Source organism: Tachyglossus aculeatus, chromosome 21 (assembly GCF_015852505.1).
Source record: "Tachyglossus aculeatus isolate mTacAcu1 chromosome 21, mTacAcu1.pri, whole genome shotgun sequence".
NCBI lineage: Eukaryota > Metazoa > Chordata > Mammalia > Monotremata > Tachyglossidae > Tachyglossus > Tachyglossus aculeatus.
In genome coordinates this window covers 24,364,396-24,376,466 of record NC_052086.1, presented here as the reverse complement: position 1 = coordinate 24,376,466, position 12,071 = coordinate 24,364,396, and the positions used below count along the sequence as shown (strand labels likewise).

Here is a 12,071-nt window from a genome sequence, read left to right as displayed (position 1 = left end):
CCCAGCTCTGCCAATTGTCAGCTGTGTGACTTTGGGCAAGTCACTTAAGTTGTCTGTGCCTCAGTGACATCATCTGTAAAATGGGGATGAAGACTGTGAGCCCCCCGTGGGACAACCTGATCACCTTGTATCCACCCCCAGTGCTTAGAACAGTGCTTTGCACATAGTAAGCACTTAACAATTGCCATCATTATTATTAATCCCCATTTTACAGATGTGGTAACTGAGGCACAGAGAAGTTAAGTGACTTGCCCCAGGTAACAGAGCGGACAAGTGGTGGGGCCAGGATTAAAACCCAGATCCTTCTGACTCCCAGTCCCATGCTCTCTTTACTAAACCACACAGCTTCCCCAAGTTCAGGGAGCATGCTTAAAGGCAGTTAAACCAAGAAATTCACCGTGAATAGAGTGTCATCTGAAACACCGCATTTGGCTTCTGGCTTGGCTGCTTCCATATTCTGCCCTCTCCCTTCCTCTCTTCTCTCCCGGCCCCTTGCTCAAAGCCTCAGATTCTAAGCTCAAGGCACATGTTCCAACAGCAGCGAAATCAACAAAGCAAGGTAGAAATTTGAACTCTTCCGCTCTCCATAGCTCCAGCTCATAGCTTTGGTTCCTCCCAAGCTGACTGCTGATTCTTTCACTTCCAACTCCGTTTTCTCATCTGTAAAATGGGGATTCAATACCTGCCTTCCCTCCCACTCAGGCTGTGAGCCCCAAATGGGACAGGAACTGTGTCCAACCTGATTGTCTTGTACCTACTCTAGCTTGTAGTACAGTGCTTGGCGTAGTTATGCGCTTAACAAACACTCCAATTATTTACTCATTGCTTATGCCTTTCTGCCCATCTGGAACATTCTCTCTAGGCCTCAGTTCACCAGACCCATCCCTTCTTCCAAGTTCTTCTAAAAAGTCATCTCCTCCAGGAGGCACTCCCTGATTAATTGCCCCACCTTCCTGTTTAAGCTATCAGTCAGTCGTATTTGCTAGGCATTTACTCTGTGTAGAGAACTGTACTTAATGCTTGGCAAAGTATAATCGAGATAGTAAACCTGCTACCTGCCATCAAGGAGCTTACAGTCTAATGGGGGAGAGAGAGACACTAAAATAATTTCACGTGGAGGGAAGCAACAGAGTTTAAAGATAAGTATATAAGTGCTACGGGGAGGGTGGTGGGTCTCTGAGTAACCAAGTGCTTATACGATGTGGAAGTGCTGCAGTGGCAGTAGACGGGGAAATACGGTGGGGAGATGAGAGATTAATCATGGAAGACCTCCTGGAGGAGATGTAATTTCAGAAGGGCCTTGAAAATGAGGGGAGCAGCCGTCTGCCAGCTGTGAAAGAGAAGGGAGTTCCAGGCGGATGGGAAGGGGTGAGCAAGAGGCTGGCAGCGAGAGATGAGAATGAGGCACATTGATTAGCCTGGGATGAGGGAGTAAAGCACATGTGCTAGGGTATAGTGCTTAGTAGAGTGCCTGACATATAGTATATACTTTAACAAATACCATAAAAAAAATTAGGATGGAGAAAGCCTTTAAAAGATTGAGTGCCTTTAAGCCAATCAGGAAATCCTGCTGAATGCAGAGGTGGATTCATTCATTCGTATTTATTGAGCACTTACTGTGTGCAGAGCACTGTATAAAGCGCTTGGGAAGTACAAGTTGGCAACATATAGGGAGAGTCCCTACCCAACAACGGGCTCACAGTCTAGAAAGGTGGATGGTGGAGGTGGAGGTGGATGGACAACCACTGGATGTTTTAGGGGAATGGTAAGATGTGCAGAAAACAATGTTTTAGAAAAATGATCCTGGTGTTGAATGAAGCATGGACTGGCAAGAGACTAGAAGCAGGGAAATCTATCCCAACAGCCACCTCTGCATTCATATACTTAACAGGTGTGGATTTAGTGATTCATTCACTTAAGCTTTACGTTTTAGTCATTTTATGTTTCATGTCTCTTCCAATAGGTTGTAAGCACCTCTGGGTCAGGGAGCACTTCTTTTACTTCTACTGTATATTGCTCAAATGCCCAGTAAAGTTCCCTGCACACAGTAAGCACTAAATATTATTGAGACTGACCCTAAACTTTTCCCCAACTCTTAAAGAACAGACCAGAAGAGTCAGGAGCATGAAAACCAAGGACTGTGGGCTGTAGCAGTTCATTCACAAAAGTCCTATCACCTGGTCCTTTAAACTGGTCAATGGAAAGCAATTTCTTAACATTTATAGGAAAGGTTTTTTGGTCATATGAGTGAGGAATATTGTCAACTCAGCTGGAGAGCTATAAACAGCAGTTATCACTTAGAAAGACGAATCAGGTTTTTGGGGCCTTCATTAAGTTGAATGCCCTTTCTCTTTTGGATGGAAATTTTGGAGTTTCCTGTCCCACCCCTTCACCTGACCTCATCTCAGCCCCCTCCCTCATCCCTACACCCCAAGGCTGAGAGTCGCTACCGCACATATCCTTGCTTGATGGAAGCCATTGCCACAATCGCTCCACCCCTTAGCAGTTTGGGGGTTCACCTCCATTCTCCCCTGAGAGACAGGAGTAGTAGGGGGCATGGAGAAGATCAGGGTGAATGGAAAGAATCTGTCATCTGGTTCGGGACGTGGGCCTGGGGATCACTGCTGGAGATGGCTCCCAAATTATCCTCCCTCCTCCAATTCTCATTCATGGTCACTGAAGTCAGAGAGATTTGTCTGAATTGGTCCTTCAACAGCAGGCACTGTAACTGAGGTTCCAAAAAAGGTTGTAAAGGATTCACTGCTAGGGCCATACTGGGTGAAACTGGAGCCGTGTTAGGATATGCTATTAGTATTACATGTTGTTAACAAGAATCACAGTGGGGAAAGCCAAGGGGGAGACATCAGTCTGGGGAGCGGTTTGTGACTTGTCTTGGTTGCTGTGACTAAGAAGTGCAATGGCCTAGCTATTTCGAACTGTGTAGTTAAAACATAATGAAACATAGCTGATATCTGTTATCTCTCTGTCAACTGAGACTACACACACACACACACACACACACACATACACAATGCCTTGGCGAGATTACTGTAGATTAAAAGGCATTCGCTTTTCCTGTTTGAATAGTGCCTTATATTATCTACGCAAAGCCTGAAGCTAACAAAAGTGATTGCTATTTCCGTGGTTAGTTTGCTCAGTATGTTTAGGGTGGTCTCTGGTGCTTGGTAAAGGCTGCACTGAATGAGGGCATCCCTAGGTTTGTCTAATCATGAGAAGAAATGTCATCCTCTCTATCCAAAGTCGAAGGTTGGGGCTGTGGGGAGGAAAGAAAGAAAATAGAGAGAGAAGAGAGAGAAAAGAGATTGGGGAAAAAAGAAAGAGAAAAAAGAGAGAAGAGAAGAGAGAGAGCATGCACGCAACTTCAGATCTGACTGTTATGGGCAAAGGCAGGCTGGGTCTTTTTTTTTGTTCAGTGGCAGGGAATCCAGGCCCCACCTTAGAAACGATCCATATTCAGTTTACAAAGAACACTCTTCCTGAGGCTGTCTCTGAAGAAAAGGAGATGCTTCTCTGATGCTATCACAATCGAGGGAAGGACGTAAGACATCAGGAAAAGAAAAAAGATACGATCCAGAATTTCCAATTTTGCAGGGTCCGGCTTTTCACATATTCGTCAAACATGTCCCGCATGTGGTCAAACCGATGCCGAGTGACAGAGACCCCAGTAGCGGGAAGCTGCTGCTGGCAGGCACTGAAACAACAACCAAAGTAGAAGCGCTAGCGACCAGCTCCCAGGAGCAGCGGACAGGCCCTCCCTGCCAGGCCTTCCTATCAATCAGTTAATGGCATTTACTGAGCCCTTACCGTGTGCAGAACACTGTACTAAGCGCTCGGGAGAGTACGATACAGCAACAGAGTTGGTAGACGCGATCCCTGACCACAAAGAGCTTAGAGTCTCCATGGGGAGCAGACACTGAAATAATGACAGTGTGTAAGGATATGTACATAAGTGCTGTGGGGCTGGGGTGAATATCAAACCACTTCAGGGAGTCTAGACAATGTCTGATTGTATCCCCCGCTCTCCAGCGTTCAGAGAGGACTCGGACTTCCCACTAGCCTCTCCGTGGCAGCTCCTGGACTCATGAGGTAAGGGGAAGACTCACATTATGATGGAGTTGAGCTCCTCAACCTCTTCTCGCAGTCGCCGGGCTTCCTCTTGCATCTGACTCCTCTCCTGCTGCAGCTTGGCGATGTACTCAACCGTCTTCTGCAACGTGATGGCATTGGTGCTGACGTGGCTGGCCTGCAGCAGGGGTGAGAGGTGGGGTCAGGGGTGGCCCCTAAAGCCCAGGTACCGAGGATGATCAGACAGCCGGCGGTCCCATCAGGGGAGGTTACGACTCGTTTCTCCCCCTGTGCTCTGGGTCAACTTACCGATTTGGAATTGCTGGAGACCAAACTGTTCAAAGTGCTGAAAGCAATCTTGATGTTGAACCGCCTCTTCTGTTCTGCCGAAATGTGTTTCATCTTCCGGTTCTGCTCAGAAAATCAAGCCTGTCAACCCTGCTTCCTCTCGGACTCTCCAGGTGTGTGCCTTGACCTGGGGCTAAGTTTTTTCCAAACTTGGCTGGCCCGACAAACATTAGGGCTCAAACGCAGCCCTAGGACCCTCCAGAGCCCCTGACTGAAGTTGTTGCCTTTGAGCGGAAGCAGGTAGATTACATTCAAGGACTCAAGGGAGAAAGCAAATGGAAAGGGGAAGGAATGGGGTACACCATCACTTGTCTCTCCTGAAAGGTAACCCATCTATCTCCCTGAAAACACAGATGATGAAGGTGTGTGGAAGGGACTGAGCTGGGTAACCATGGGCTCCTGTCACACCCTCTGCCCCGGGACAGGGTTAGCCTGCAAGGGTTGAACTCTTAGAACTAAGGGGGTTTTGCCCCTGTAAAGAATCAGAGAATGGAAACCCCCCGTGCTCCCAAGTCCACCCCACAGGCCCTGGGCCCAAACAGATGGGAGAGAAGGCACTACCTTGAACACAGCCACATGTGGGTCCGAGGTGGATTTTCCTGAGCAACTGTTCTGGGGAGACTGAGGGCTGGGACTTTGTTCGGGTGCGCATGGAGAGCCCTGCCCTGAGTTTTGACAGTCTCGGCCTGAGAAGGCGAAACAAAAGCAAGTCATAGAGAGAGAATCAGGTTGGCAGGAACAGCAAGCAGCTGCTGACTTCCAGGAGAAAGGGACACCAGCATATGCTGGGCTCACTGATTCACAAGGTCCCCCCAACACCTCCCCCAGTACCCACAAGGTACTCTTAAGTCCACTGTCACCGAATCAACCCAGGAGCCTTGTCTACCATGGGAGCGCAGCTGAAGCACAGTGCTCTGCATAAGTAAGCACTCAATAAATAGGATTGAATGAATTTGTAACTATGGAACAATATTATCCAGTTGCAAGGCAGCCCTCTGGGTTAGATAAGAAAGGCTAGGTAATGGAGAGGTAGGAGATGGAGTCCACATTTTCAGAGGCATTTCAATCAGCCAATCAATTGATCAATGTGGGCAGGGCACCAGACTCAGCACTGGGGGAGTACAGTACAACAGAGTTGGTAGACACATTCCCTGACAACAAGGAACCTACAGTCTAGAAGGGTTTCAGTGACCATGTGTGACCAAGACCATCCCACCCTTTCCTGATCCAGAAGGGAGTTAGGAGACACGAGCAGGGGTGAGATCCTACGCCCAAGGTTCCCACCCCATGGCGGCCCCACTATGGGTCAGGGAATCTCCCCACCTCCCTGTTGACCACTCACTGGAAGCTGGCGAGGTCACTTGGGGACTGCCTCCGGGCTTTGGGATCTGCTCGCCCTTCACCAGGGCATCCTGCATGGTGCCAGGAGAGAAGAGCTGGGGTACTGTAGCCGTCTGGCTGCCGGCAGCATGTGGGGCTTGGTCAACCAGGATGGTGCTGTGGAATTCAGTGACACTGGGAGCCTTAGACAACAAGGAACAGAGAGGGATCATCACTCCATATATTCCCCAAGCACACCAGCTAAAGCCCACCCCTGCACACCAGAGGAAGAAGAAGATGTCAATCAAGCATGGGATGTAGTAAGCGATTATTACGTGTCAGGTGCTGTGGCAGACACAAGATAATTAGTCCAGATGCGCTGCCCCACACAGGGTTCACATGTTAAGAGGGAGGGCGTGCAGGTGGAGTTCTAAAGAGAAACAGGCGTATCTCCAAAGGGGAGGGGGGAACTCCTAAGCATCTTGTCGGGGTCTCCTCCCCGCCCCCGGGCCCTCAGATGGAGCAGCTTTCCTCTCACCCTGGCGAAGCCACCTGAGGCGATGACCACGTTCGGCTGAGGCATGGTCGGGGTCAGCATCCCTTCTCTCTTCAGTGGGACTGGGGTCACGATCACTGCTCGGGGTTGTACTGAAAAGGCAGCCGACGGAACAGGAGGAGGTTAAGCTGGGGACCTGGGGACAGGGCTGGAGGGACGCAGGTTGGGAGGGAGGGACGGCCGTCAGAACACGACCAGCTTAACTCCAAAGGGACCCCGTTTGGTTGTGCCTGTTGTGGCCAGGATGCATGGCCCTTAGAACCAATCAGAGCCCTGAAAGAAGGTTGTGTTCTGGCCCAAATACCCCGGGTTCTCAGCCCCAGATGAAGAGTGATCAGGGCCGTTCTTCCCCATCGCCCTGGGGAGAGACAGAATGCCCCCAGAGTCAACCCGCTTCACTCACCTGGGGCAATGTAGGCATTCTTTAACACCAAGGACACCGTCTCCGGTTTGGGAGCAGGCACTCTCTTGGGGGTTTGCTTGGTTCTCACTCCAGCCAGGGGCACAGTTTTGGGGTGCACAAAAGTCAAGCGGGGCTGGCATGGCCTCACAGGGGTCGCTCCAATGGCAGAAGGCAATGCCAGGCTACAGGGTGCCCCTGCTGAGGGCGGCTGCCTAGCGGCGAGCAAGAGGCCCTGGCTCTGGCTGAAGGGGGCGGCCGGGGCGTCGTGGGTGAGCGCGGCTGAGGCTGTGTGGGTGATGACTGAGGACGACTTGCCGACACCAAACTTCTGTGGGAGCTGGAAGGCTGGTGGCGTGGAGGGACTCAGGCTGGCCCCGGCAGATGGCACTAACGGTATCACAGGGGGTGGTTGGGGTGTGGGGTTGGGACTTGGGGAGAGGAGAGGAGCTGGGAATACTGGCAGGAAAGTCTGCGAGCCACTCAGGGGCGGCTCGGGCCTGCTGAAGTCCAAAGGCTGGATAAAAGGACCCCCGGCCCGGGCCCCCTCCTCGCTACTCCGCCTGCCTGTGAGGTCCAGGGTGGCCGGGCCTGGTGAGACAATGAAGCTGTCGGGGAGATTCACAGTGGGCAGAGCAACACCATCAGCTGGCAGGATGGGCACCTGAGGGAAAGACGGGGAGAGAACACTGGCTTTCGGCATGCCGCTATTCGCTCCTCTTCCCAAGAAAACTCCAGTCACCCGAGTAAAGAGATGAAAAGGGAACCTTTCCCTCTTTCTCCAGAAAGAGCAGCCCCCTGGATGACCACTCACACCTGTTTCCTCAGGGCTGGCTTGTCATTTCTGCCCCAATACCCTGGACTTGCAGGAGAGTGGATTTCCGGGATGAATTAGATCCATGGGTAGAGCCTCTCCCTCTGGGGAGGGAGTTGCCTTCTCAAGACATTCCCAGGTGGCAGGGACATGCTGTGCCCTGAAGGAGATGGACTATAGCAGAGGGCCTCCACTTACCACTCCTTTACATTAAGAGGAATCGGGAGAGGGAAATGGAGTGGGGATGGAAAGAATGGGCTCTTCCTTTCAGGAGCCATTGAGCCTTTGCGGCTTAGTGAAAAGAGCACAGGCCCGGGAGTCAGAAGGACCTGAGTTCTAATGCCAGCTCCGCCACAGGTCTACTGTGTGACTTTGGGCAAGTCACTTCACTTCTCTGAACCTCAGTTACCTCATGTATAAAACGGGGATTAAGAATGTGAACCCCATGTGGGATGGGACTTGTCCAACCTGATTAATCTGCATCTACCCAGTGTTTAGAACAGTGCTTGGCACATAGTAAGCACTTAACAAGTACCATTATTATAATTATTATTATTATTATTGTTTACCCTCCCTTATAGTGACTAAGTTAGAGGAAATGAGCTAATGACTCCACAATGTAGCTTAGTGAAAAAAGCACGGGCTTGGGAGTCAGAGGTCGTGGATTCTAATCCCGGCTCCGCCACTTATCAGCTGTGTGACTTTGGGCAAGTCACTAAACTTCTCTGTGCCTCAGTTACCTCATCTGTAAAATGGGGATTAAGTCTGTGAACCCCACGTGGGACAACCTAATTACTTTGTATCTACCCCAGTGCTTAGAACAGTGCTTGGCACATAGTAAGCACTTAACAAATACCATTATTATTATTATTATTATTCGTGGACAACTTTAAAAAGCAGGATTGCTGATGGTTCTACATTCCCCAAAGCAAGAAAAGCATGGAGGACTAAACTTTTGGAAACCTTGTCCTACAAAAGCAGCATCCCTCAGTGCTGTTTGGGGCAGAATTTCCAGTTCTGATGAGCTGGTTCAAAGCAAGAAGGAGAAGTAACCGCCCAAACCTTCCTTTCTTCCCTCCCACCCACTCGGCATGACGCAGGAGGGCTCCGATGCCAAGCCCTCAAAGATGTAGAGAGTGATCCCTAGACAGAGACCGTGCACCCTGACCCGCCAGGTCTGCTACCTGTGTCGGAGGACCACCGGGATCTGGGGGAGGTGAAGAGGCAGGTACGGCTGGCATGGAGCCAAAAATGGAGCGGCTGGAAGAAAAAAGATCTGAAAAACAAAAATCATAGCTTTTAAAATCCGTCTGCGCCCAAACAGTCCTCTCGGTAAACACCTAGCTGGAAAGGCTGGCTCTCCTTTTACCCAGTGGTGAGAGAGAGGAAAATGTCAATACCCATTTGTGAAGGGATCCCTCTAAGGGGTTCTGGCACCTGGAAGCACAGAGGAGGGAAGCCATGCTCCTAGACCAATCTTGACATGCTCTCTCATCCTTAGGGTCTAAGGATCAAGGATTCTCTGGGGGAATAGGGGTGGGGAGCAGGATTCCCTCCCACTGAGCCAGGCAGTGCCCCCATTGTATGGGTAACCACCGCTCTCTGCTGCACAGCATGAGTGCAGCTTCCAAAGGCAGGGCTCAGGGAAGGAAGAAGAGAAAGGTCTCCACTAGAAGACCTTTCCACTTTCCACTAGGCCAGACCGTTAGCTTCCTATTCAAGAGAGGGGATACGGACATGCGGGAGAAACCACACCGCTTCATCATACGGGAAATTGGTTGGCTGGTCTCCGGGGGCAGACCAATCATGATCCAGGATTCGCCATGCTCCAGCCTGGCTACTGCTTAATTTCATTGTGTGGTGCCCACCCAGCTGGACTTCCCTTACATCCTACATCCTCACCCTGGAAAGGTTCAAATGTGTCCATGAAGTCCAGGTTTGGCTGCAGAGGGATCAACCCCGGCTGGATCATGTCGGCGTTCCCCAAATGCGCTAGAAGATTTCAGAGAGGGAACAGAGAAGGGTAAGCTGGTCACAAAGTGGGGCAGGAAGAGGTTGCAAAGATGACCTGGGGCCTAGGACAGATCCCTCTGGCTCAGAGGATCTGATCTGGTTTTCCAATCCTCCCCAGTGACGACTGCAGATCCTGTCTCCACATCCCCAACCCAATTCCCTCCCTCTAGCAGCCTCCAGGAGAGGACAGCTGGGCCATGGAAGATTCTGCCCATTTTAGAAAAGGGAAAATGTGGCCTTGATTCAGGGCCAGCCACCAGGAAATCAGTGAAGGAGCTGGCCAGAGAATCCAGGCTCCTGACTCCTCTCCAAGGCTCCACCTACACTGTTAACCTATACTGGCCTGAACCAGTGAAGCAGTGTGGCCTAGTGGACTGAGCATGGGCTTGGGAATCAGAAAAACTGGATTCTAATCCTGGCTCTGCCACTTGTCTGTTGTGTGACCTTCGGCAAGTCATTCAACTTTCCTGTGCCTCAGTCACCTCATCTGTAAAACAGAAATTAAGACTGTGAGCCCCATGTGTCCTACCCGATTAGCTCATATCTACCCTAGTGCTTAGTACAATGCCTGGCACATAGTGAGCAGTTAACAAATACCATAAAATAAAACAAAAACCACCCACTCAAGATTCCACTTGATTCTCTGCAAAGGAATCAAATGATCCCGAGGCTTCTTCCTCCCATCCCAATATCCCATCCACTTCTTCCTTCAGGAGGAGACCCCTTCAAAGACGGAGATCAGCAGTTGGGATACGGGGATAGCCCACGTTTCCTTGGTGTGTTTTCTCAGAAAGCAAGTGAGCCCATCATCTCACAAAATGCAATTGGACCAGGATTCCTGTTTCCAGAAGCCTACAGCTGGCCATCGTCCGAGCAGCCCAACTGACTCTGTCCCTCTGTCCTCCTTTCCTGATTATTATAATAGTATTTGTTAAGCGCTTACTATTTGCAAAGCACTGTTCTAAGTGCTGGGGGGTGGATACAAGGTGATCAGGTTGTCCCACGTGGGGCTCACAGTCTTAATCCCCATTTTACAGATGAGGTAATTACTGAGGCCCAGAGAAGTTAAGTGACTTGCCCAAAGTCACACAGCTGACAAGTGGCAGAGCCGGGATTAGAACCCATGACCTTTGACCCCCAGGCCCGGGCTCTTTCCACTGAGCCACGCTGCTTCTCTAATGGCATATGGCCCAGAGGGACTCAGAAACAGAAACACTCCAGCAACCCACCCAGGCACAGAAAGCAGCTGAGGAAGAAAAGAAAGAAGCCAGGGCTTGAGGGAAACTGATCTGATTTACCAATCTCCCTTGGGTTGGGCCAGGCCACGGGTTGGTGTGAAGAAAGTGTGGAGAACAGGGTGTCGCTAAATTCTGACATGAGCATATCCATGTCCAGAAGGGCGTCCTCCTCCATGGGCACTGGAGTGTCCCGCCCATCCCCACTTTTGTGCCAGAGAAGCAGGTCATCATCCTACCCTCAGAGTGCAGAGAGAAAGGCAGAAGGGAAAAAACGTTAGACATTCTGATTACAGGGAACTATCTCATAGCCTCTGAGAAGATCAATCTATCAATCGGGGTGCTCACTGAGTGTTTACTATGTGCCAAAGACTGCACTAGGCACTTGGGAGAGTACAATGCAATAAAATTAATTGGTAGACACATTCCCTGCCGTTTGTCCGTTGGGTGATATTGGGCAAGTTACTTAACTACTCTGTGCCTCAATTAGTTCATCTGTAAAGGGATTAAGACTGAGCCCCATGTGGGGCATGGACTGGTCCGACCTGATTAGCTTGTATTTACTTTAGCACTTAGTACAGTGCCAGGCTCAGAGTACGCAGTTAACAAATACCATAAACAAAATTCTTGATGTAGACATCATTGCTTTAAGTCCAGAGGGCATTCTGGACCCTCTGTAACAGTTCTAAGCACTGGGGAGGATACAAGGTGATCAGGTTGTCCCACAGGGGGCTCACAGTCTTAATCCCCATTTTACAGATGAGGTACCTGAGGCCCAAAAGAGTTAAGTGACTTGCCCAAAGTCACACAACTGACAAGTAGCGGAGCAGGGATCGTGTCCTTCCACATTACTGTACTGCATTTTCCCCTGTGCTTAGCACAATGCTCTGCCCCTATTAAGCACTCTATAAATACAATCGATTGAGTGATTGATTGATTGATTGATTGCAACTATTATACGCTACTGAAGGAGAGCAAAGGACTGGAGAACTTTGGGGAGAAACTCTCAATCTGGGACAAGATAGTGGCTTTCCTTCAGGCCTCCAAGGCTTCAGAATTCCCCCTAGACTGTAAGCTCGTTGTGGGCAGGGAACATGTCTACCAACTCTACTATACTGTACTAACCCAAGAGCTTAGTTCAGTGCTCTGCACACATAAAGTGCTCAATAAATCTGATTGATTGATTCAGTGTTGGAGATCCACCACAGCTGTACTTGTGAGATGGTAGGTGGCCGGGTAAGCCTGTCACTAGCACAACATAAGACAGAATCTCTTTCCTTCTACTGTGGGGTTCATGGC

At 50.1% G+C, this 12,071-nt stretch overlaps 1 protein-coding gene across 1 annotated transcript in view; it reads right to left on the bottom strand.

Moving 5' to 3' along the window:
- LOC119942916 (MLX interacting protein) overlaps positions 1 to 12,071 on the bottom strand; it is a 69,596-nt gene that overhangs the window by 6,929 nt on the left and 50,596 nt on the right. Inside the window, exons 6-15 of the mRNA XM_038763959.1 lie at positions 10,836 to 11,007; positions 9,427 to 9,516; positions 8,709 to 8,800; positions 6,714 to 7,374; positions 6,293 to 6,402; positions 5,777 to 5,957; positions 4,996 to 5,120; positions 4,396 to 4,497; positions 4,125 to 4,264; positions 3,589 to 3,712 (exon numbers count right to left, since the gene is read on the bottom strand). Coding sequence (XP_038619887.1) covers positions 3,589 to 3,712; positions 4,125 to 4,264; positions 4,396 to 4,497; positions 4,996 to 5,120; positions 5,777 to 5,957; positions 6,293 to 6,402; positions 6,714 to 7,374; positions 8,709 to 8,800; positions 9,427 to 9,516; positions 10,836 to 11,007 — 1,797 coding nt within the window. The remainder of the gene's footprint in view (positions 1 to 3,588; positions 3,713 to 4,124; positions 4,265 to 4,395; positions 4,498 to 4,995; positions 5,121 to 5,776; positions 5,958 to 6,292; positions 6,403 to 6,713; positions 7,375 to 8,708; positions 8,801 to 9,426; positions 9,517 to 10,835; positions 11,008 to 12,071) is intronic.